This window comes from Balaenoptera musculus, chromosome 14 (genome assembly GCF_009873245.2).
Source record: "Balaenoptera musculus isolate JJ_BM4_2016_0621 chromosome 14, mBalMus1.pri.v3, whole genome shotgun sequence".
Taxonomy (NCBI): domain Eukaryota; kingdom Metazoa; phylum Chordata; class Mammalia; order Artiodactyla; family Balaenopteridae; genus Balaenoptera; species Balaenoptera musculus.
Window position 1 is genome coordinate 3434 of NC_045798.1, and position 21443 is coordinate 24876.

At 45.5% G+C, this 21443-nt stretch overlaps 1 protein-coding gene and 1 pseudogene across 1 annotated transcript; one reads left to right on the forward strand and one right to left on the reverse strand.

The window, feature by feature from the left end:
* Positions 1 to 2092: 2092 nt before the first annotated feature.
* Positions 2093 to 17881, forward strand: LOC118880010 (zinc finger protein 268-like). The gene is given in 10 exon segments (XM_036823361.1): positions 2093 to 2156; positions 6057 to 6176; positions 6513 to 7088; positions 7508 to 8078; positions 8080 to 8171; positions 8174 to 8356; positions 16567 to 16892; positions 16987 to 17061; positions 17259 to 17491; positions 17686 to 17881. Coding segments are annotated over 10 exon segments (2436 nt in total).
* Positions 17882 to 18445: 564 nt separating this feature from the next.
* Positions 18446 to 19710, reverse strand: LOC118880011 (annotated as a pseudogene).
* Positions 19711 to 21443: the final 1733 nt, after the last annotated feature.

Sequence of the window (21443 nt, forward strand, 5' to 3'; positions counted from 1 at the left end):
ACCTGGATATGGTAGAAACAGTGGGATTTTTGAATTCCAATTTTCCACTTCATTCCACAAAAAAACTATTAGAACTAATAAATAAATTCAGTAAAGTTGCAAAATCAATACACAGAAATCAGTTGCCTTTCTAAACACTAATAATGAACCATCAGAAAGAGAAAGAAAGCAACCCTATTTACAACTGCATCAAAAAGAACAAAATACCTGGGAATAAAGTCAACCAAGGAGGTGAAAGACCTGCACACTGAAAACTTGAAGACATTGATGAAGACATTGAAAGACACACCAATAAATGGAAAGATATCCTGTTCTCATGGAATGGAACAATTAATATTGTTAAAATATCCATGCTACCCAAAGCAGTGGACACAGTGAATGCAATCCCTCCCAAAATTCCATGGTATTTTCCCCCAAAATAGAGCAAATCCTCCTAATATCTGTGGGGAACCACAAAGGACCCCAAATAGCCAAAGAAACCCTGAAAAAAGAGAACGGGCTGGAGGCATCTCCCTCCCTGACGTCACACTCTGCTGAGAAGCTACAGTCACCAAAACAGTGTGGAACTGGCTCAAAACGGGCACAGGGACCAGAGGAACAGGACAGAGAGACCAGAATTCAACCCACACGGACGGGGTCGGTGAATTTATGACACAGGGACCAAGGACACACCAAGGAGCACGACACTCCCCACGATCAATGGTGCTGGGAAAACTGGACGCCCCATAACTCATGCTGGCTACCCTGCACACAAACCTGACCAAAAACCCAGCTTTCCACGCCAAGCCCTCCCTCGCTCACACGAAGACGGACCCCCTCAACGGTCAGTCGCCCACAGGAAGCTTCTCCCCACTTTTCCTCACCGTCTCTTCACCTTTTCCTCAGGCATCACCTGGGTCCTCAGGAAGCCTAGTTCCCTAGTCAGCGTGGACGCAGCCCCACTTTGTCCTGAAGCCGAAACCCCAGCGAGTCCTGAGGAGACGGAGACCGAGCTCCTCTCAGCAGAGACGCTGAGCCGGGCGTCCTACCCGAAGGCCCCCGCCCCCGCCCCCGCGCCTGAGGAGGCTCAACTCCTCTCAGCTGACCTCACAATCGAGTGCGCAGGGAACGAGCATGCGCTGTGGGTCAGAGAGGCGAACTCGGCGCCACCCTGTGGTCAGTGCAGGAAGTGCAGGCCGCGCCTCCCTCACAGGTCACTGGAGGCAGCGTGCCCTACTGACAGGACTGCTGAATCCATTAAACTGGAAATTCAAACGAAAATGGAGTCTCTATCCCAAAAGTTTTCTAAAAGTAGTTAAGGAACAATTAATTGGAAACCATTTGGAATGAAGTGAATGTAGATGCAAACTTTACAACTTATACCAAATTCACTCAAAGTTATTCAGAGGCAAATTTTATTTTAGTTTATAATTTATGTTTGGCTGCGTTGGGTCTTCGTTGCTGCATGTGGGCTTTCTCTAGTTGCGTCGAGCGGGGCTACTCTTCGTTGCGGTGCACGGGCTTCTCATTGCGGTGGCTTCTCTTGTGGGCGAGCACGGGCTCTAGGCGCGCAGGCTTCAGTAGTTGTGCCGCGCAGGCTTGGTTGCTCTGCGGCATGTGGGAGCTTCCCGGACCAGGGCTCGAGCCCGTGTCCCCTGCATTGGCAGGCGGACTCTTAACCACTGCGTCACCAGGGAAGTCCCCACAGACAAATTTTAAATACAAAACTATTCAAGGGGCTTCCCTGGTGGCGCAGTGGTTGAGAATCTGCCTGCTAATGCAGGGGACACGGGTTCGAGCCCTGGTCTGGGAAGATCCCACATGCCGCGGAGCAACTAGGCCCGTGAGCCACAACTACTGAGCCTGCGCGTCTGGAGCCTGTGCTCAGCAACAAGAGAGGCCGCGATAGTGAGAGGCCCGCGCACCGCGATGAAGAGTGGCCCCCGCTTGCCACAACTAGAGAAAGCCTTCGCACAGAAACGAAGACCCAACACAGCCAAAAATAAATTAATTAATTAATCAATTAAAAAAAAAGCTGTCTCTCAAATTTAACTTCCAGAATATATTCAGGAAAAACGCATATGCCCTTTTTGGCCAACCAAAGAAGCGGGCGATGCAAATCAACACTACAAAGAGGTATCACTTCGAATCAGAAAAAAGGACCATCCTCACAAAGGGTAAAAACCAGATATGCAGGACAAGGAGAGGAGAAAAGGGAGCCTTGTTATGCTGAAGGGGGGAATGTAAATTGCCAACGGCCACTCTGGAGAAGTGTGCTGTGTTTCCTAATACATCTAAAAAACAGAGCTACAAAGCATAGGGCGCTTCCACTCATGGGCCTATATGTTGGAAAAACCAAAAATTCACAGGACGCAGGCACCCCGTTTACTGCTGCTATGTTTACAACAGCCTCGACTTGGGTACAACTTAATAGTCCTTGGAAGGAAAAAATGGTGAAAGGAAATTTGGTACTTAAGCACAACGGAATATTACTCAGCCCTGAAATCAATGAAATGAAGCCAGTTGCAGCAACTCAGGGGGACTTATGTATGGTCATTGAGAGTGAAATAAGTTAGACAGCAAGAGAAACTTATCATAAGATATCACTTATAAAGGGAATCTAAAAATCGCCAAGCATGAACTGAATTACAAACAGAACACCATCACACATTTACAAAACACACTTACGGCTGCTTAAGGGGAAAAGTGTGGTGCGGTGATGCATAAACCAGGAGGTTGAAATTGGCACAGATACCGTTCCATACGCCAATAATGTAATCGCCAAGACATACTCATTGTTCAAGGAACTGGACTCAGCACACTCTATTCACAGAAAAAACATATATCTGACTACTAGAAACTAGAAAAGAATTTATTGATGTCTCTCTGGAAGTGACTCAGGTGGATGTACAGCACCAAGAAACACAACATTGCAAATCAGCTACACCCCATTATAAAAATTAATTATAAAAAAAGAAAGACAGTGAGAGAGAGAGGAATTCTTACAAAATTCAATCAGGGGCTGTGATGCAACTGGACTGACCACATCTACACTCACAGCTGAATGGGACGTAAGGCTGGACACCCTAACCCTAACCCTCACTTCATTCCAAACAGTTTTGTTAGATTGTATTGTGACAGCTGTCGTATCAGTGTGCATTAAAAAACAACTTATCAAAATTCGTGAATTTTTGTGTAGCCATTTTAATATTGAAGATGGAAGAAAGCAACATTTTTGGCCTATTACACTGTATTATTTCAAGAAAGGTAAAAACGCAACTGAAATGCAGAAAAGGATTTGTGCAGTATATGAAGAAGGGGCTGTGACTGATCTAACATGTCAAACGTGGTTTGCGAACTTTCATGCTGAAGATTTCTCTCTGGACGATGCTCCACGGTCAGGTAGACCAGTTCAAGTTGATAGCAATCACATTGAGACATTAATTGAGAAAATTAACGTTATATCACAAGGGAGATAGCCGACATACTCAAAATATCCAAATCAAAGATTGAAAATCATTGGCACCAGCTTGATTATGTTAATTGCGTAGATGTTTGGGTTCCATATAAGTTAAGGGAAAAAAACCTTCTTGACCATATTTCCAAATGCGATTCTCTACTTAAATGTAATGAAAACGTTCTGTTTTTAAAACGAATTGTGACGGGCGAATGAAAAGTGGATACTGTACAATAATGTGGAACAGAAGAGATCATGGAGCAAGCGAAATGAACCACTACCAACCACACCAAAGGCTGGTCTTCATCCAAAGAAGGTAATGTTGTGTATATATGGTGGGATTGGAAGGGAGTCCTCTATTATGAGCTTCTTCTGGGAAACCAAATGATCACTTCCAACAAGTACTCCTCCCAATTAGACCAACTGAAAGCAGCACTCGACAAAAAGCATCCAGAATTAGTCAACGGAAAACACATAATCTTCCATCAGGATAATGCAAGACCGCATGTTTTTTTGATGACCAGGCAAAAACTGTTACATCTTGGCTGGGAAGTTCTGATTCATCTGCCATATTCACCAGACATTGCACCTTTGGATTTCCATTTATTTCCATAATCTTTACAAGATTCTCTTAATGGAAAAAAATTCAATTCCCTGGAAGACTGTAAAAGGCACCTGGAACAGTTCTTTGCTCAAAACGATAAAAAGTTTCGGGAAGATGGAATTATGAAGTTGCCTGAAAAATGGCAGAAGGTAGTGGAACAAAATGGTGACTATGTTGTTCAGTAAAGTTCTTGGTGAAAATGAAAAACGTATCTTCTATGTTTACTTAAAAACCAAAGGAACTTTTTGGCCAATCCAGTAATAGCCAGTAATACTCCCTCCAAAGCCATTGTAATAGTCAGACATGCTCATGTTCATTTCTCACTGCATATGGTGGGTACTGTCCCAGTTGGGAATTGATGTTTGGGAAAATATAATTTGGAGGTTGTGTACAAAATGAATAAGAGGGTTCAGATTTAGGATGTAGGGAACCTGAAATGAGGTATTAAGATCCTGTGATGTTGCAATCTTCAAACCTGACCTGCTTCTGTGTTCTCTTAATACTCTTTTCTGTCCGTTGCCTTGGTCAGCATATTACTTTGGGACGCCTAGGTCAACTCTACCCATTCTCTCTTCTATTCAACCTCCAAATATTTGTGATTATGACTGAGCACTTAGTCCTGGGTCTAGTTCCCTATCTACTTTGTATTTTTGGATTTTGGAGTTTTTTCTATGTTTAAACAGCATTCTGTGCACCCTGCCCCTTCTGTTTTTCATTCCCCCGCCCCGAGAAAAACAATTTCATCTCTTTTAGCTCTTTCTTATGGTACTTACCTCCATGTTTTCTAAATAAACAACTTATTCTCTTACACCTTGATTTTCTCCTCTAATTATTCAGTATGAAGGGTAAAGATTTCCTCTTCCCCACGATACACACACTCTCTTCCCATACCTCCATCATCCTAATCAAGCTATTTCATACTTAGATCAGTCTTCAGTTTTTATATCTTTACGACCATGTAATTTCTTTTCATGGGCAAATCGTGCAAGTGTACAATGGTTAGTTTTGTTCATAAATCATTTTTTCTCTTCAGTTGTTTTATTTTCCTACAAAGTTTTCTCTGTTATCATTAATGTATTTATAATTAATTTAACCCCAGACTCGTCTTCACATGTCTAAATATTCTTTTGGTACATTCAGCTAAATTAGTGATTCTGTCAATTTCATCTTCCTGGTGACATCACTCCCATGTCGTTTGACTTGCTCCAGTGTAACCTGATTTTTCTCAAGACCTGATTGTACAGTTTTTAACCTGGAATCTCCTTTTAGATTTTCTTTTCTATTTTCATTGTGTCACCTTTTTTCTTGGTTTGTTTTGTTGGAACACCTCTCACAGTAGCTTCCTTTGAAACGGTGCATTTGATATAGATTTTGCGACCTGTGCCTCTACTTTACTCCTGAATCCTCTGTTTTTCTCTTCTAGTGATGCTAATGAGAAGTCAGATCCATTCTAAATTTTGATCCATTATGTGAAACTTTTTTGGTTTCTCTGGAAGCTTTATTAGCTGCTGCTTGTCAGTGTTCTGAAACATCTCGGTGATGTTTCTTGTGAATTTATTTTCATCTCTTTGAGTATTCAGCGGAACTTTATTCCCAGGAGGACTGTAAACCAACCTGCAATGGTTCTGCTCTTTCTCCTGAGCTTAGCACAGTGTTTGGCACATAATAGTATTTAACGATTATTTGTCGAATGAAGCCTATGCTCAGAGATCTCTTCCCACTTCTTTATATTTTGCTCATTTTTCCTTGTGCTTTCTAAAGAAGACATTATGCAAAATTTTGAAACTCAAGACTACCTTTATTTATTGTCAGTTCCCTTTGCCTATTTTCATGTTTTGTTTTGCTTTGTTTTACCCAGAGCCCAGGAGTCTGGGTATGTTTACACTTGAGATTTTACTTACATTCAGAATTGACTTCAGAAACTAAGAAAAACCTCATGAAATGACATTTATAAGGCAATTTTATGCTGTACTAGGATCATGTTACTATTTATAGCGTGAGTATTTTCATTTCTAGACGAAGTCTGGGAAATTGATGGTGGTATGGAATGGCATCAGGAAAATCAAGGCAAGCTGAGAAGTATGTCAAAAGGCTATCAGTGTACTGCATTTGGAAAACTATGTCTTCTTCGTACAGATTATGTTTCTTCAAGACAAAAACTTCAGGGCTTCCCTGGTGGTGCAGTGGTTAAGAGTCTGCCTGCCAATGCAGGGGACACAGGTTAGAGCCCTGGTGCAGGAAGATCCCACATGCCACGGAGCAACTAAGCCCGTGCGCCACAACTACTGAGCCTGCGCTCTAGAGCCTGCAAGCCACAACTACTGAGTGCACGTGCCACAACTACTGAAGCCTGCATGCCTAGAGCCCGTGCTCCGCAACAAGAGAAGCCACAACAATGAGAAGCCCGTGCACCACAACTAGAGAAAGTCCACACACAGCAGCGAAGATCAAACACAACCAAAAATTTAAAACTTTTTATAAAAAGACAAAAAGTTCATAAATATGTCACAAATGGAAAGAGTTTGAAATATAATATAGATTTCAGTAATAATTATGCTGGAAAGAATCCTAATGGGTTTCATGCACAAAGGGAATCATCCTTCCATTCTAAACATGAGCAAGCTCTTACTGGAATAAAATACTGTGAAAGTAATGAATCTGGAAAAACTGCGAACAGAAAGTCACAGCTCATATGCCAACAAATACGTATGGGAGGAAAACCCTTTGAATGCAGTTACTATGGGAAGGCCTTCAGCAGCAAGTCATACCCTGTGGTGCATCAGCAAACTCATTCACAAGAAAAACCCTGCAAATGTAATGGATGTGGGAAAGACTTCAGCAGCAAGTCCTACCTCATTGTTCATCAAAGAGCTCACACAGGAAAGAAACTACATGAATGCAGTGTTTGCCAGAAAACTTTCAGTTTCAATTCACAACTTGCTATACATCAGAGAATTCACACACGGGAGAATCCCTATGAATGCTGTGAATGTGGGAAAGTCTTCAGTAGGAAAGACCAGCTTGTTTCACACCAGAGAACTCATTCAGGTCAGAAACCCTATTGGTGTCATGAACGTGGGAAAGCTTTTGGTTTGAAATCACAACTCATTATACATCAAAGAATTCATACAGGAGAGAAACCTATGAATGCAGTGATTGTCAAAAAGCCTTTAATACAAACTCAAACCTCATGGTACATCAGAGAACCCACATGGGAGAGAAACCTTATGGTTGTAGTGAATGTGGGAAAGCCTTTACTTTCAAGTCACAGCTCATTGTACATCAGATAAGTCACAAAGGAGTGAAACCTTATGGATGCAATGAATGTGGGAAAGCTTTTAGGATAAAGTCCTACCTCATTATACATCAGAGGACTCACACAAGAAAGAAACTCTATGAATGCAGTGAATGTCGGAGAGCCTTCAGTTTTAATTCACAACTTGTTATACATCAGAGAGTTCACACAGGGGAGAATCCTTATGAATGCAGTGAATGTGAGAAAGCCTTCAGTCGGAAATACCAGCTCGTTTCACAGCAGAGAACTCATGTAGGGGAGAAGCCCTATGAATGCAATGACTGTGGGAAAACTTTTGGTTTGAAGTCACAGCTCCTGATACATCAGAGAACACATACAAGAGAGAAACCCTCTGAATGCAGTGGATGTCAGGAAGCATTTAATACAAAGTCAAACCTTATTGTACATCAGAGAACCCACACAGGAGAGAATCCCTATGAATGCAATGAATGTGAGAAAGCCTTTAATAGATAAGATCAGCTCATCTCACATCAGCGAACTCATGCTGGGGAAAAACCTTATGGGTGCAGTGAGTGTGGGAAAGCCTTTAGTAGCAAGTCATACCTCATTATACACATGAGAACTCATTCAGGAGACAAACCATACGAATGTCACAAATGCGGAAAAGCCTTCATTTGGAAGTCACTTCTCATTGTACATGAGTGAACTCATGCAGGGGAAAACCCTTATAAATGCAGTCAATGTCAGAAATCCTTCAGTGAAAAATTACGGCTCATTATACATCAGAATGCACAAAAGAGAGAAGCCCTCTCAATGCAACGAGTATGAAAAAGCCTTCATTAGGAAATCTCAGCTCATTGTACATCAGAGAACTTATTAGGGGAGAAATCCTATGGGTGCAGTGAATGTGGAAAAACCTCTCAGAAATCAATTCTCAGTGCACATCAGAGGACTCATACAGGAGAAAAACCCTGTAAGTGCAGCGAATGTCGGAAAGCCTTTTGTTGGAAGTCACAGCTCATTATGCATCAGAGAACTCATAAAGATGAGAAACATATTGGTGAAGTAAATGTAAGAAACTTTCTCTCAAAAGTCAATTCAGGGCTTTCCTGGTGGCACAGTGGTTAAGAATCCGCTTGCCAATGCAGGGGACATGGGTTTGAGCCCTGGTCCAGGAAGATCCCACATGCCGTGGAGCAACTAAGCCCGTGCACCACAACTACTGAGCCTGTGCTCTAGAGCCCATGAGTCACAACTATGGAGCCCACGCGTCACAACTACTGAAGTCCGCATGCCTAGAGCCCATGTTCTGCAACATGAGAAGCCACTGCAATGAGAAGCCCGTGCAATGAAGAGCAGCCCCCACTTGACGCAACTAGAGAAAGCCCGCGCATAGCAATGAAGACCCAATGCAGCCAAAAATAAATAAATAAATAATTTTTTTTAAAAAAAGTCAATTCACAGGAATTCCCAGAAAATTCGTACAAGAGAGAAACTCTATAAATGGAATAATCTCATGGTACACCGTGTATGTATGGCATGTGGAGGGGCATCCAAAGAATGCTGTTTTTTATATACACAAAAAAATATCAGTAAATGTACACAGGAACCCTATCAATTCAGTGAACCCTATGAAAGTTCTCAGCAAGAAGTCATACCATTTCTTTAAGTTTGTGCAGGTGAGGAACAATATGAATGAAATGAATGTCAGAAGTCATTTTTTAACATGCTAACATCCACAAAGAGGAATCCCATAATGCAAATGAATATAGAATACAATCCTTTGAAATTCATAATTTATTAAGAATTAGGATTTTAATGAGAGAAAATATAAAACGAATGAATTGCAGGTATTGGAAGCTCATACCTCGGAGAAACCAAGCCAGAAAAAAAAAATACAAGAAAAGAAGATTTTATGAATGTTTCAAATGGGATAAAGCCTCAGCAGAAAAGTTTACTTCACTATTATTTTGGTTCACTTGGAAAAAATAATTTCCTCTACAAATTACTTTGAAGTTGTGAAGATGTTCCAAACTTTTAGGAAAAGATGGAGAAAATGTTTAAATGTCAATGATATGCATGTTCATAATAGAACATAAAGATTTTTAAAAGTGTGTAAGTAAATGTAATAACCAGGAAAACAATAAGGATTACATCATAAGACCTAGGATGTTTAGGTGTTATCTTTCTCTGTACTGTAAAATATGCTTTGTGTAGTCTGCTGCCATTATTAATTAGTTCTTTCTACATAGATTACCCAGAATAGCTTTAGTTATTGCCACTTTTTAATCAAATTATCAAATTAAAGAATTTTCGTCATTTTAATTATAGCAATGTAATGGCAATTCTAGCCAATGTGTGAGAAGAAAAAGTTGTAAGGAATTGGGGATTGGGGCTGAAACAAAAATCCTTTTGTTTGGAGATGTGATAGTCTATTCAGAAAAACCAAAATAAACTACAGGCTGTAAGGCAAGGAGATGTTTTGCACAGCTCTGAGAGCTGGCAGCTTGGCTGTGAGCACAAGCAAATCTCTACAGCGTCTCCACACTCAGATTCCAGGCCCTGCCGAGGGAAACATTCTGATTTGCCCTCAAAATATCTGAAGGCAGTTTTGCACTAAATCAACCAAAAGCTTCAACAAAGCTCAGACAGCTGAAATACATATCAGATTGACTCAGCCCCACCCTATCTCCCAGCCTGAGAGCTGACATTAGAAAATATGTGCCCTTTTATGGAAGAAAATATATATTCAGAGCAAAGAAAATTATCAGCAATGTATAGGTACCTTATATAATGAAAACCATCATTTTACCCAAAAGACAATTCTAAATGTGCATGTACTTAACAAGAAAGCTTCAAAATCATGCAAAAACAGAGCTGAAATGAGAAATATACTCTACCATTTTAGTTGGACACTTCAACAGTTATATCTCAGTAACATAACTTGGAGACTAAAAATCAGCAAGGCTATAGAAGCCCTGAATAATGCCATCAATAAGCTGGACCTGGTAGACATGTCTAGAACATCCAACAGAAGAATACACATTCTTTTCAATTACATGTGAAGCATTCACCATTACAGATCATGTCCTAAGTCATTAATCCTAAAATTTTTTAAGTAATTGAAACCATGCAAAATTTCTCCCATCTATAGTGCCGTTTAACAAGAAACCAATTGCAGCAAGAAAAGAAAAGTCTCCAACACTTGGAAATTAAGCAACACAATTCTAAATAATTCATGGGTCCAAGAAATTTCAAGCATAATATGGAAAATATTTTGAATTATTATTATATACGATGTGTACAAATTAAAATACAACATATATCAAAAATTTTGAGATGCAGAAAAAGCAGTGTGTAGAGAGAAATTAATAGCACGAAATGCTTACGTTAGAAAAGAATAAGGGTCTCACATCAATAATCTAAAGTCCTACCTTAAGAAACTAGGAAAAGAAGAGTAAAGCCCAATGTAAATAGGAATGAAATAGTAAGGATAAGACCAGAAACCAGTGAAACAAAAACAGTGGAAGGGATAAGCAACACAAAACACAGATTTGACAACTTTGATGGACTAAATTCTTGAAAGACACAAACTACCAAAGCTTACTCAAGAAAGGGTAACCTATTACATTTCTTAAAGAACTTAAATTCAGTTAAAAATCTCCCAACAAAGAAAAACCCAGGCTCAGATAATTTCACTGATGATTTCTAGCAAATATTTAAGAAAGAAGTAATACCAATTCTATACAAACTCTTCCAGAAAATAGATGACAAATTCTTAACTCATGAAGTCAGTATTACCCTGATTTTAAAAAAAAACAAAAAGGATTACAAATTGTTTAAAAAACTACAAATGTTCCTCATGAACATAGATGTAAAAGTCCTCAAAACTAGTTAATTTAATCCAGCAATATATAAAAGGGCAATACATGAAGGCAAATTGGAGTTTATCTTGGGAAGACAAAGCTGAGGCTGATTCGATATTCAAAATCCAATCAGTAATTCATACCTGACCAACTAAAAAATAAAAATCATACGGTCACATCAACAGGCATAGTAAAAGCATTTGTTCAAATTCCATAACATTCATGATAAAAAACCACAGCAAACTAGGAATAGGAAGTAGCTTCCTCAAACTAATAAAGCACATCTGAAAAATGTCTACAGTTAATGTCGTAACGGTCAAAGAGTGAATAGATTCCCCTAAGATTGAGAACAAGTGAAATATATCCACTCTCACTACTCTCTTTCAACATTGTACTGGAAGATTTAGCTGACTGCATAAGGCAAGAAAAAGAAATTAAAAAGATACAGATTGGTGGGAATTCCGTGGCAGTCCAGTGGTTAGGACTCTGTGCTGTCACTGCTGAGGGCAAGGGTTCAGTCCCTGGTCGGGGAACTAAGATCCCGCAAGCCACGTGGCGTGGCCAAAAAAAAAAAAAGGATACAGATTGGAAAGGAAGAATGACAACTTTATTCAGAGACAGCACGACTGCCTTCACTGAAACTCCTTTTAAAACTTTACCCAAAAAAAAGGCACCTTGGGGAGGGCGGGTGGAGGAAAAGTTGGGAGATTGGGGTTGACATATATACCATACTATATATAAAATAGGTAACTAATAAGGACCTACTGTATAGCACAGGGAACTCTACTCAATACTCTGTAATGACCTATATGGCAAAAGACTCTAAAAAAGAGTGGATATATGTATAACTGATTCACTTTGCTGTATGGCAGAAACTAACACAACACTGTAAATCAACTGTGCTCCAATAAAAAGAATTTTTAAAGCCACTATAACAAATCAATTTAGCAAGATAGCAAAATACAATTTTTAATTAATAGTGTTACTTTTTTTAAAATATTTATTTATTTGGCTGCACTAGGTCTTAGTTGCAGCATGCAGGATCTAGTTCCCTGACCAGGGATCAAACCTGGGCCCCCTGCACTGGGAGCGTGGAGTCTTAACCACTGGACCACTAGGGAAGTCCCAACTATTACCTCTTTAATTCAACACTGAATATTGGTGGTCCTAATCAGTGCAATAAGTTTTTTTAAAACTGTGAAGATTAGAAAGAATGAAAGAAAACTTGTCATTCCTACACAATATGTTTATGTACCTAGAAAACCCAAAAGAATCTACAGAACCTGTTAGAATTATGTGAATTTAGCAGAGTTGCTAGAAATTGATAGAATGTCAATATACAAAAGTCATTGGTATTTCCATATATTACAAAACAATTAGATAATGGAACGAAAAGTACCATTGACAGTAGCATCAAAAATATCAGAAATAAGGCTAAAGAAAAGCCTCTATACAGAAAACTACAAAATACTGCTTGAAATTAAATAAATGAGATTTATTTTATATTTGAGAATTGGGAGACTCAATATTGTTCTCAAACGTTTCCCAAGTTGTTGTATAAATTCAGTGCCATCTCAGAGTCCTAGTAGATGCATTTTTGTCAAAATTAACCAGCTGATTCTGAAATTCATGTAAAAATGCAAAGGGTGAAGCATACCAAAGACAAAGAGGAGGAAAATTGAAGGATACACACTGAATATCAACTTATCCCATGATTAAAATAGTATGGTTTTGTGTAAAGTTGGACAAACAGACCAATGGAACAACAGATCAGAGAGCCCAGAAGCAGACCCACACATGTACCATCATCTGATTTAAGACAAAAAGTGCCACTGTAGTGCAATAGTGAAGACTCTTCAATAAATCAGGTAAATTGGATGTCCTATTGAAGGGGGGAGGGAGTTGACACACCCATACCTCGTACCATAAGTTAAAATTATTTCCAGATTAATTGTACACCTGAATGTAAAGGGGAAAAAAACTGACCTTCTGGAAGGTTACATGGGGGAAATTTTGTAGCATTTAAGAAGGCAGATCAAGTCCAAAAACAGGCAAAGCTAACATTTGGTGACTTAAGTCCAGGGTGGTCACCGTGGGGGGGGGGGGTAGTGACTGGAAACCAGCACGAGAGAGCCTTGAAGCGTGCTGGAAATGGTGAGGACACAGTATCTGCACATATGGAAAAATCAGAGGTAAACCCTGAAGATCTGTGCACTTTATGTAACTTACAAGGATAGAAAATCAAAATCATCAAGAACTTTTACAATGTGCTTTCATTTTCTTGGACTTGTATGTCTGTGCAAGTTTTCACATGTAATATTATGTTAATTTAAAATGCTTTTGGTTAAATATCTATTTAGGTTTTTTTCAATGACAAAAATAGATAAATAGATTGATTTTTTTCCTGCTCTGCACAGAGTAGGCAATCAACAGGTCCTGAGAGGATGGATTCCTCAAACGCAGGGACACTCACTCATCTGTGATGTCAGTGTCCAGCCTGGGCCTGGAGTGTAACAAGCACGGTTACTGAGTAATGAGAATGTAGTGCGCAGCGAGGCTTCCCTCCTTCTCTCCCACCCTCCGAGTCAGTGTGCTGCTGGGTGACGTGAAAACCAACACTTGGGGGCCAGATGGGAGTGGGCTAACCTCAAACCCACCCCCTACCAGTTCTGTGAGTAGACCAGTGACTTAACCTCTCTGATGGGCATCTTGTCACATGGGAATGATGGCAAAATACCCACCTCACAGAGTCCCGTATGCTCAGTAAATAGACCTTGGGCTTTGAGTCCCTGTCCCCACCCTGCACCTGACCTACCACCAGAGGGAAAGAAGGTTTGTAGCAGATGAAGTGGGCCTTGTTTGGGCACAGCACCACTGCCCAGCCACCTTTGACCCTGAAGCAGAAGGAAAAATCGGTAATACTCATCTCATCTTTAAAAAAAATTTTTTTAATATTTTAATCATCATGGATTCGCTAGCAAAAAAAAGAAAAAAAAAAAAAGCATTCCTAGTGCCTCTGGGTCAGTATGTTGGGAGGGTTTTCCTGTTCCCCACCCCACCTGCACCTGCCATCTTCCAAGAAAGGAAGGACAGCTGAGTCACTCTTTCAAGCTCTTCTTTACGTTCCCTCTGTCCTTCTCAGCATTCTACCCAGGACGTCAAACATCCCCTCTCTTTTTCTGTCAGGCATTGGTTTCCCAAGGGTGTTCCCCAGACGGCCTGCTCCCCGTAGTTCTGTGAACCCAACGAACGGCCCAAAGGACTGGTCTCCAATGGCTACAAGCACCCCAATATACAGACAGATTAGACAAGTCTGACAAATCTGCCAGGGGGTACTTACCCTGGGGCTTCGAGAAGGCTTCATGGGGCAGTGCAGGTGGGCGAGGAACTCCCTCAGGGGGACCTCTGGGAATGAAGGTAATTCCCTGGAGGGAAGAAGGGTTCAGGGTGAAGTAGAGGTTCTTAGGAGGCTGTATCTAGATGGGCTTGCAACCTTCCATGGATCAGGGATTTTAAAAAATGTGCTCAGCTACTCATTATGGGGGAAAGTACATGAATGGCCAGGACATTTCTGAAAAGGACAAGTCCTAAGGCGGAAGTTCCCTTACCAGATTTTGAATGTGTTAAAAGTGAACAACACCGGTAAGAAACAAAATGGTAAAGAAGATAGCGCATGTAGAGTACTGACTCATTTAATGATCTCAAACCAAAGAGGAAAGAGGGCCTGTTATTATTACAAATCATAAACTTTACCAAGAGGAGAGAAGGTACAGGATCAGTACCTTGTCCAAAGTCACACAGTTATTAAGCAATTGAACTGGGAGTCCGCCCCAGGTAGCCTGGGTCCAGAAGAGAATAGAAAATAAGGAAATAGCAGGTTAGTATGCCTTAGGTTGCGTTATGTGGTAATGATTGCATTTCAGACTAGTGAGCATGGAAGAGAGAGGCAGCCTCTATTTACAGTCGGTGTTGGATAATTACCTTTTGGCCTACCTTTTGTTGGAAGATCAGACCTCTATTAAAAATGAAGCTTACGAAAAGTTTGCCCTGATTTAGAATACTTGAAAGTATTATGTGCTTCAGTTAAGAATGTATGCTTTTGAGTGTGACAGTTAAAGGAGGCCACTTACTGGTTGGAAGTGTTTTAAATGCACTGGGACCTATTTCCTTTTTAGTAACAAGGGAACATGACTCGCTCAGAGGGGGCTTGGGAGGCTCAAATAAGACAATGTTTGTAAACAATAACTTCTCACCTGGCAGCCAAAAAAAGTAACTGATTTTATAACAATGAATTAGAATCATAAAATTTGTTGAATTATATTTAAATTTAATAACGTAGGTACCTGGACATTTTGGTTTCCATTGAGGTTTTAACTTCACTGATGCTTCACGGGTGGAGCGCAACCAGGAATATCCTCACTGAGCACCAGCCGGTCCTGGAGAAAGGGCCTGCGATCGCGTTCCCACAACAGGAGGGTTTCCTGCAGCAAATCTCCAATTTCCTCTCTGTTCACCCACGTCCGCCTTAGTATATTTGGACGGTGGGGATTGCTTCCCCCAACCCTGCTGTCTATGTTTTTTCTCTCACTTCTTGAAAAGAACCTTAAAACGAGAAAAACAGATTATCTTTTTATAAAAATTAGAAAACATGGATAAGCAAAAGGAGAAAATTTAAAAGCCAAATAAAAGTAATAAAACAATAATTTTGTCACCCGGTGGCAACCAGGGTTTAACAATGAGGCATACATCATTTTGTGTCTGTACTTTTCAAATGGGCTCGTCTCACTCACACTGCTTTGTAACAGCGGTTTTTATTGTACAATGTATCACTAGTCGGGTCAGGAAGCATTCTTTCTCCGCGCAACTACTAATTACCCTCCAGGAGCCCATCCTGTTTGTGAAGTGTGATGTGTTTAGCAATAGTCCACCAGGCGCTTGGGTCGTCTCCAGATTTTCAAGTGAACAAACGCTGAAATGTTTCTCTTTCTGCCGAAGTCTTTTGGGTAAGTTTAGGCATGAGCATTGATGTCAGAGAATTTTTGCCCTGACCACCCTTTAAAAAGCAACTCGAAACCCTCCTGGTCTCCTCTCTTAGAGTGCCTTCCAGCTCGCTGTGTGCGCAACATCTCCGCAAACTAAACTGCACAGGGGAGAGGCCAGACCGTGTCCGAGCCAGGACGGCGGCACTTCAGAGGCTTCCCCTGCGTGGCTGACTAGGGTCACCGAGAACTCGGGCCCCCAGGCCCCCACCGTCGCGAAGGCCTCTCCGCTGCGCGCAGCTGCGCCCCAGGGTCACGCGGGGGTGGGATCGCCGGGGGCCTCCGGCTGGGGGTGCGGAGGCACGGGAGGGGCGGGGATGTCTGCCCCCCCGGGCTGCGACCCCAGCCGGGCTTTGTCTCCGCAGAGCTCCAGGGCGGTGGCGTGGGGTTAATCCAGGGTCACAGCTTCCTCCTGCTGCAGGGGCCGGGGGTCATGGCGCCCTCTCCTCCACCCCAGCTCAGCGCCCCCAGGACCCCGGCTCCGCTCCTTCTGGGACCTGAGAACGCGCAGAAGCAGGCTGGGTGGCGCCTCCGACGCCCCCCCTCGCCCCCCAACCTGTCGGCTCCCGTGCAGCCCCCCGAATGCCACGGACCCCCGAGAACCTCTCGGCTCCCCGAGAACCACCGGAACGCCCCAAACCCAGGCTGGCGGACCCGCAGGCCCCCCGGACTTACGGGGCGCAGGGCACGGGTGGGGGTCGTCGGGCGGGGCCCTCGCAGGGATTGGCGGAGGCCTCGATACACTGTAGCAACCGCGCCTTCCCGCCGCCTCCCCGGACGTGCAGGCGGAGCACGTGCGCGCCGAGCGTGGAAGCGGCCCCGGGCGCCTGGCGCGGGTAGTTGGGGGCGTGCGGATGAAGGTGAGTGAACGTGGGGGGCGTCCGGGCGACGGTGACTGAGTCCGGCGTCCGGGGCGGGCCGCCGGGGAGGCTTCTCGGGCCCCGCGGGGAGAAGGGCGCCGGGAGAGGTCAGGCGGCGCAGGGCCACGGCCAGACGGAGGTGTCCGGGCAGGACGCAGGGCAGAGCCGCCTGCCCCCCGCCCCCTCTGTGCCCGCAGGGCCGGGTCCCCTCAGTGTTCGGGGTGCCCCCCGAGCCCACTTCCTTCCCGAACTCCAGGACCCTCTCCATGAGCTCGGCCCTTAGCCTCCTTCCCGCCCTTCCTGGAGCCGGGTGGGGCGGGCTGTCGGCGCTGGGGGACACCTGGGTCTCTCGAAGGGTGCGGGGTCGCGGGCCTCCTGCCAGTCGCGACGGGAAGAAACGTGGGGCCCCGAGGCAGGAGCTCGTGACAAGGCGCTGAGGCCCGGAAGCGGCGGCGAGAGCGCGTCCCCTGGCGGGCGCCCTGGAGGCCCTGTCGGGAGGAAAGAGCTGGAAGCAGGCCAGACCCTCCGCCGGGAGCGCGGCACTTCTCCGCAGGTTCCCTCAACCCGTGCGGACAGCGGTTTGGCAGCATCGACTAAAAACGCGCCCTTTGCGCTCGCTTCCAGGAGCCTGTTCCACAGAAGTGAGGTAGTTGTGAACACAGGTCTGCACGTGCTGTTTGAAAAAGCGATCGCCAGCTGCGTCAGCGGCCACGGCTGGGAAGCTGCCGCTGCACGTTACACGTTACGCCGCGCCTCGCACGGGTGCTTTGCAGGACCCGGCGCAGACCGGGAGTCATGCCTGCGGTGCGGGCCCGATTGAGTATCGCCACAAGCAAACTCTCTCTGCTGTTAAAACTTGGTGTCTGTTTGCATAGTTAGACGGTAATTTTTTAGAACAATGCAAAGCCTTCGGTCCAGCTTGCCGTGGCTCACCTGTTTGCGTCGGGGTGGGAGGGCGGCAGAGCGGGCTTTTGGGGTGCAACGGGCCACACGGAAGCCAGCCTGGCCGGGCCCCCGCCCTCGGGCCTTTGCAGGTTACCTCAGCTCTCAGCCTGTGCCCTCACCGGGCAGAGCGGAAGCTTGGTGCCTGTCCCACCCGCCGCCTGCTGCGCACGGAGGGGCGTCGCTCCGGGACTTTGCTTCGCACGTGTGAGATCCCCGAGCCAGTAAACCACGTAGGACTCTGCGGTGGTCGCTGACTCCAGGCTTGATCTTTGGTCTTGAGGCTGGGCAGGCCCAGGGCTTGCAGGCCTTCAGAGTGCAGCCCAGCGGTTTGTTTACAAAGCCTTTGCTTTTCAATCTCCGTGTGAATTGCCTTCCTCCCCTTTGAGGTCGCGAATCACCCTCCCCCACAGTCTCTATGGTCTTTAGCCGAGGATGGTATTTAGGGTGAGGGCCTGGGCCTGGGCCACCGCTGCAGGAGATCAGGAGGGATGTGTTTGCGCATCATGTGTTGCGTCAGGTGTGGTTCCAGCGTGTAGGCCCGGCTGCAGACGGCGCAGGTGTACACCTTGCTTCACGGTGTGCGTGGACAGGGGCGTCTCCAGCGAGGTTGTGTCGCAGCGTGCCCGGTGACAGCTGTGGCCCTGGCAGGGTTTACCTTTGTTGCGCCGTGGCCTGTGGGACTGCAGGTTCGAGCTGTGTGGAGGTGTTCTCACAGCCTGGCTGTGCACACCTGCGTGTCCCGGTGTGGATGCGGGCGTGCGGCTGGAGTGAGAGAGCTGCCGGAAAGACTTCTCACGGAAGTTACATCTCTGGGCTTGGCCCCTGAGTGGATACGCGTGTGCTGGGCCAGGTAGCAGCTGCTGGCGAAGGGCTGCAACAGCGTGGGCACTTGTGGGGCTTGGTCTCAGTGTGTGACCTGGAGTGCATCCGCATCTCCGCCTTCGAGTAGAAGGTCAGGGAGCACGTCTGGCTCTCTCTGATGGTCGTCATCATCGTCAGGGGAGAGGACAGAGGAGCCCTGATTCCAGCATCCGCTTCTTTTCTCGGCCCCAGGGGTTCTTGGTGGCCACGGTGCCACCTCCATCCCCACCACCACCTCCTTCCTCTGTGAGGGTCAATGCTGTCTTCTCAGAGAGGTCAGGGACCACCCGCAGGGCTTGTGAGCGGGGGAAGAGCTGAGACACTCATGGGAGCTGAAGCTGGGGAGGTCTGAGCTGACAAGGCCCTTGTCGCAGGGATCCTGAGAGGGACGTGATGACCAAACCGGGACCCCTTGATTGACCCCCTTCCCTCCTCCACCTCTGAGAACAGGAGACTCCAGCAGTCCGCAGTCCTGTCCACGGCATGGGTACCACCGTGATATTCTGGGTAACGGACGCCTGGCTCTGTGGGGTCAGCTGCTCTGACTTGGACTCGGTCCACGCTGATGCCCGAGGGCAGGCGCGCGGAGGCAGCACAGCCAGCGAGGTGGGGCAGGGCGCAGCCCTTCTCCGGCAACAGCCGACCGCGCCCTTGTTGATGCACATCTGTTCTCACCCTGCCCTGAGGCCCAGGCCCCCCAGGCTTCGCAGCGGCTGCAGCCACCACACTTCCGGTCCCCGGGGGCAGCCCCCCAGCCCTCCCCCCAGTGTTCCTTTGACCTGACCCCCTAAAGACGGCGGAGCATCATGAGGACCTCTGTCTCACTGTCACCAGCAGCACCATCCCGCTGGAGCACCTGGCCAGCTCGTGGAGACCTGTGCTGCAGTCCGCCAGGTAGAGGGGAAAGAAGTTCTGGTCCCATCTTTCTGCAGCTCCACTCGAAAAGAGGAAAAGTCCTCTTCTTCCTTGACAGGCCACGGCTCCATCTCCTTGGGCCTCAGGCACGGCCCTCCTCCACAGGATACCATCCTTATTCTCAGCCTCTCTCAGAAGGAACGTCAGCCCCCCTGAATGTCAGTGGAGTACTGAGCTGGTAGCGAAATCCAGCAGCCTCCCCGCCCAAGCATAGCTTTTAACACTGGGGGTTGGTGCTCAGGGAAGGGGTTTGCTGTGACCTCATGGAGAGTTTTCCAGCGTGGGCACTTTCTCTCTCCTCACCCTCGTAATCCTCCAAGCTCGGGCTGACAGAGGACTAGAGGCCAGTCCTCCCAGACGTCAGAGAGGAGGGAGCCCTAAGTGCAACCAGCCTCCTGTTCTATTCTTGCTGTGCCTCTGTCCCTGGGAGCCGCTTTCTTCCCCTCATGATCTCGATTCACTTCCTACCTAATGCTGGAAGGAGATGGGGGCGGTCAGACCTCCTTTACTGTTAAAGGGGCAAGGGCTGAGATGTGGTCCCCAAGGGCTGGAGATCCCCAAATTGGTCGAGGGTGGCTTAGAAGTGTGGGTTATGGTTCTCCTTGGAGCCTCTCCGCTTCTCTGCCAGCTGAGGCCCTGTGCTCAGTCTCCCCATCCCCAGCCTAAGGAGCTGTGGGTTCTTTGTGAAACCCCACAACTGGGGGCACTGCAGAGAAGGGAGGGTTCGGGGCAAATGGTAAGGACTGGACTTACCTCCTTAGGTGCCACAGTCAGTTGCTGGACAAGGATTTATACATAAATATATATATATATATATATAAATATATACATACCCACTCATCACGGCCATCTTTGTTGTAACCATTTCTGTGTTTATAAATACATTATTTCTGGAAAAAAAAAAAAAGGTGACGGTTTCCAGCATTTTGGAGAGTTACTCAGTTTTCTTGGGTCGCTCCCAAGCATACGTTTTATTAAACTTCTGTGTGACTTTCTCCTGTAATCTGTCTCATGTCAGTTTAAATCTTAGACCAGTCAGAAGAACCTAGAAGCGTAGAGGGAAATTCCTCCCTCCACAACATCAGCAAAGCTTTCAAATTCTCCTCCTTAGCTCTCCGAGGTCTTATCTGCAAAAGTTCTTCTCCCACTACCAGAACCCCGGGTCTCCCTCTGTCTTCCCCTGCAGTCCCCCTTCATCTCTGTTCTCACAAGCAGCTCTCCGTGAAACCAAGTCCCCCTAAAACCGAGCTCCCCTGCCATGTTGATGATTAGCCTCTGTCCAAAACTTTATTCCCTTTCTTGTCCCCTCTGACCTAATCCTTTGCTCACTGAGCACTCACCCCCAGAGTCAGATGAGGTCTCATCATCAACATACAAAGTCGTGTTTTTTCTCCAGAGCAAGATGAGCTCACGGATGGCCAAGCCATGGATCTCCAGAGAGTGGCAAACCAGAGACATCCTGAGCCCCAAAACTACGACTAAGAAATGTCACAAGGGGACTTCCCTGGTGGTCCAGCGGTTAAGACTCCACACTCCCAGTGCAGGGGGCCCAGGTTCGATCCCTGGTCAGGGAACTAGAGCCCGCAGGCCACAACGAAGATCCCGTGTGCTGCAACTAAGATCCAGCGCAGCTAAATAAAAAATATTAAAAAATGTGTCAC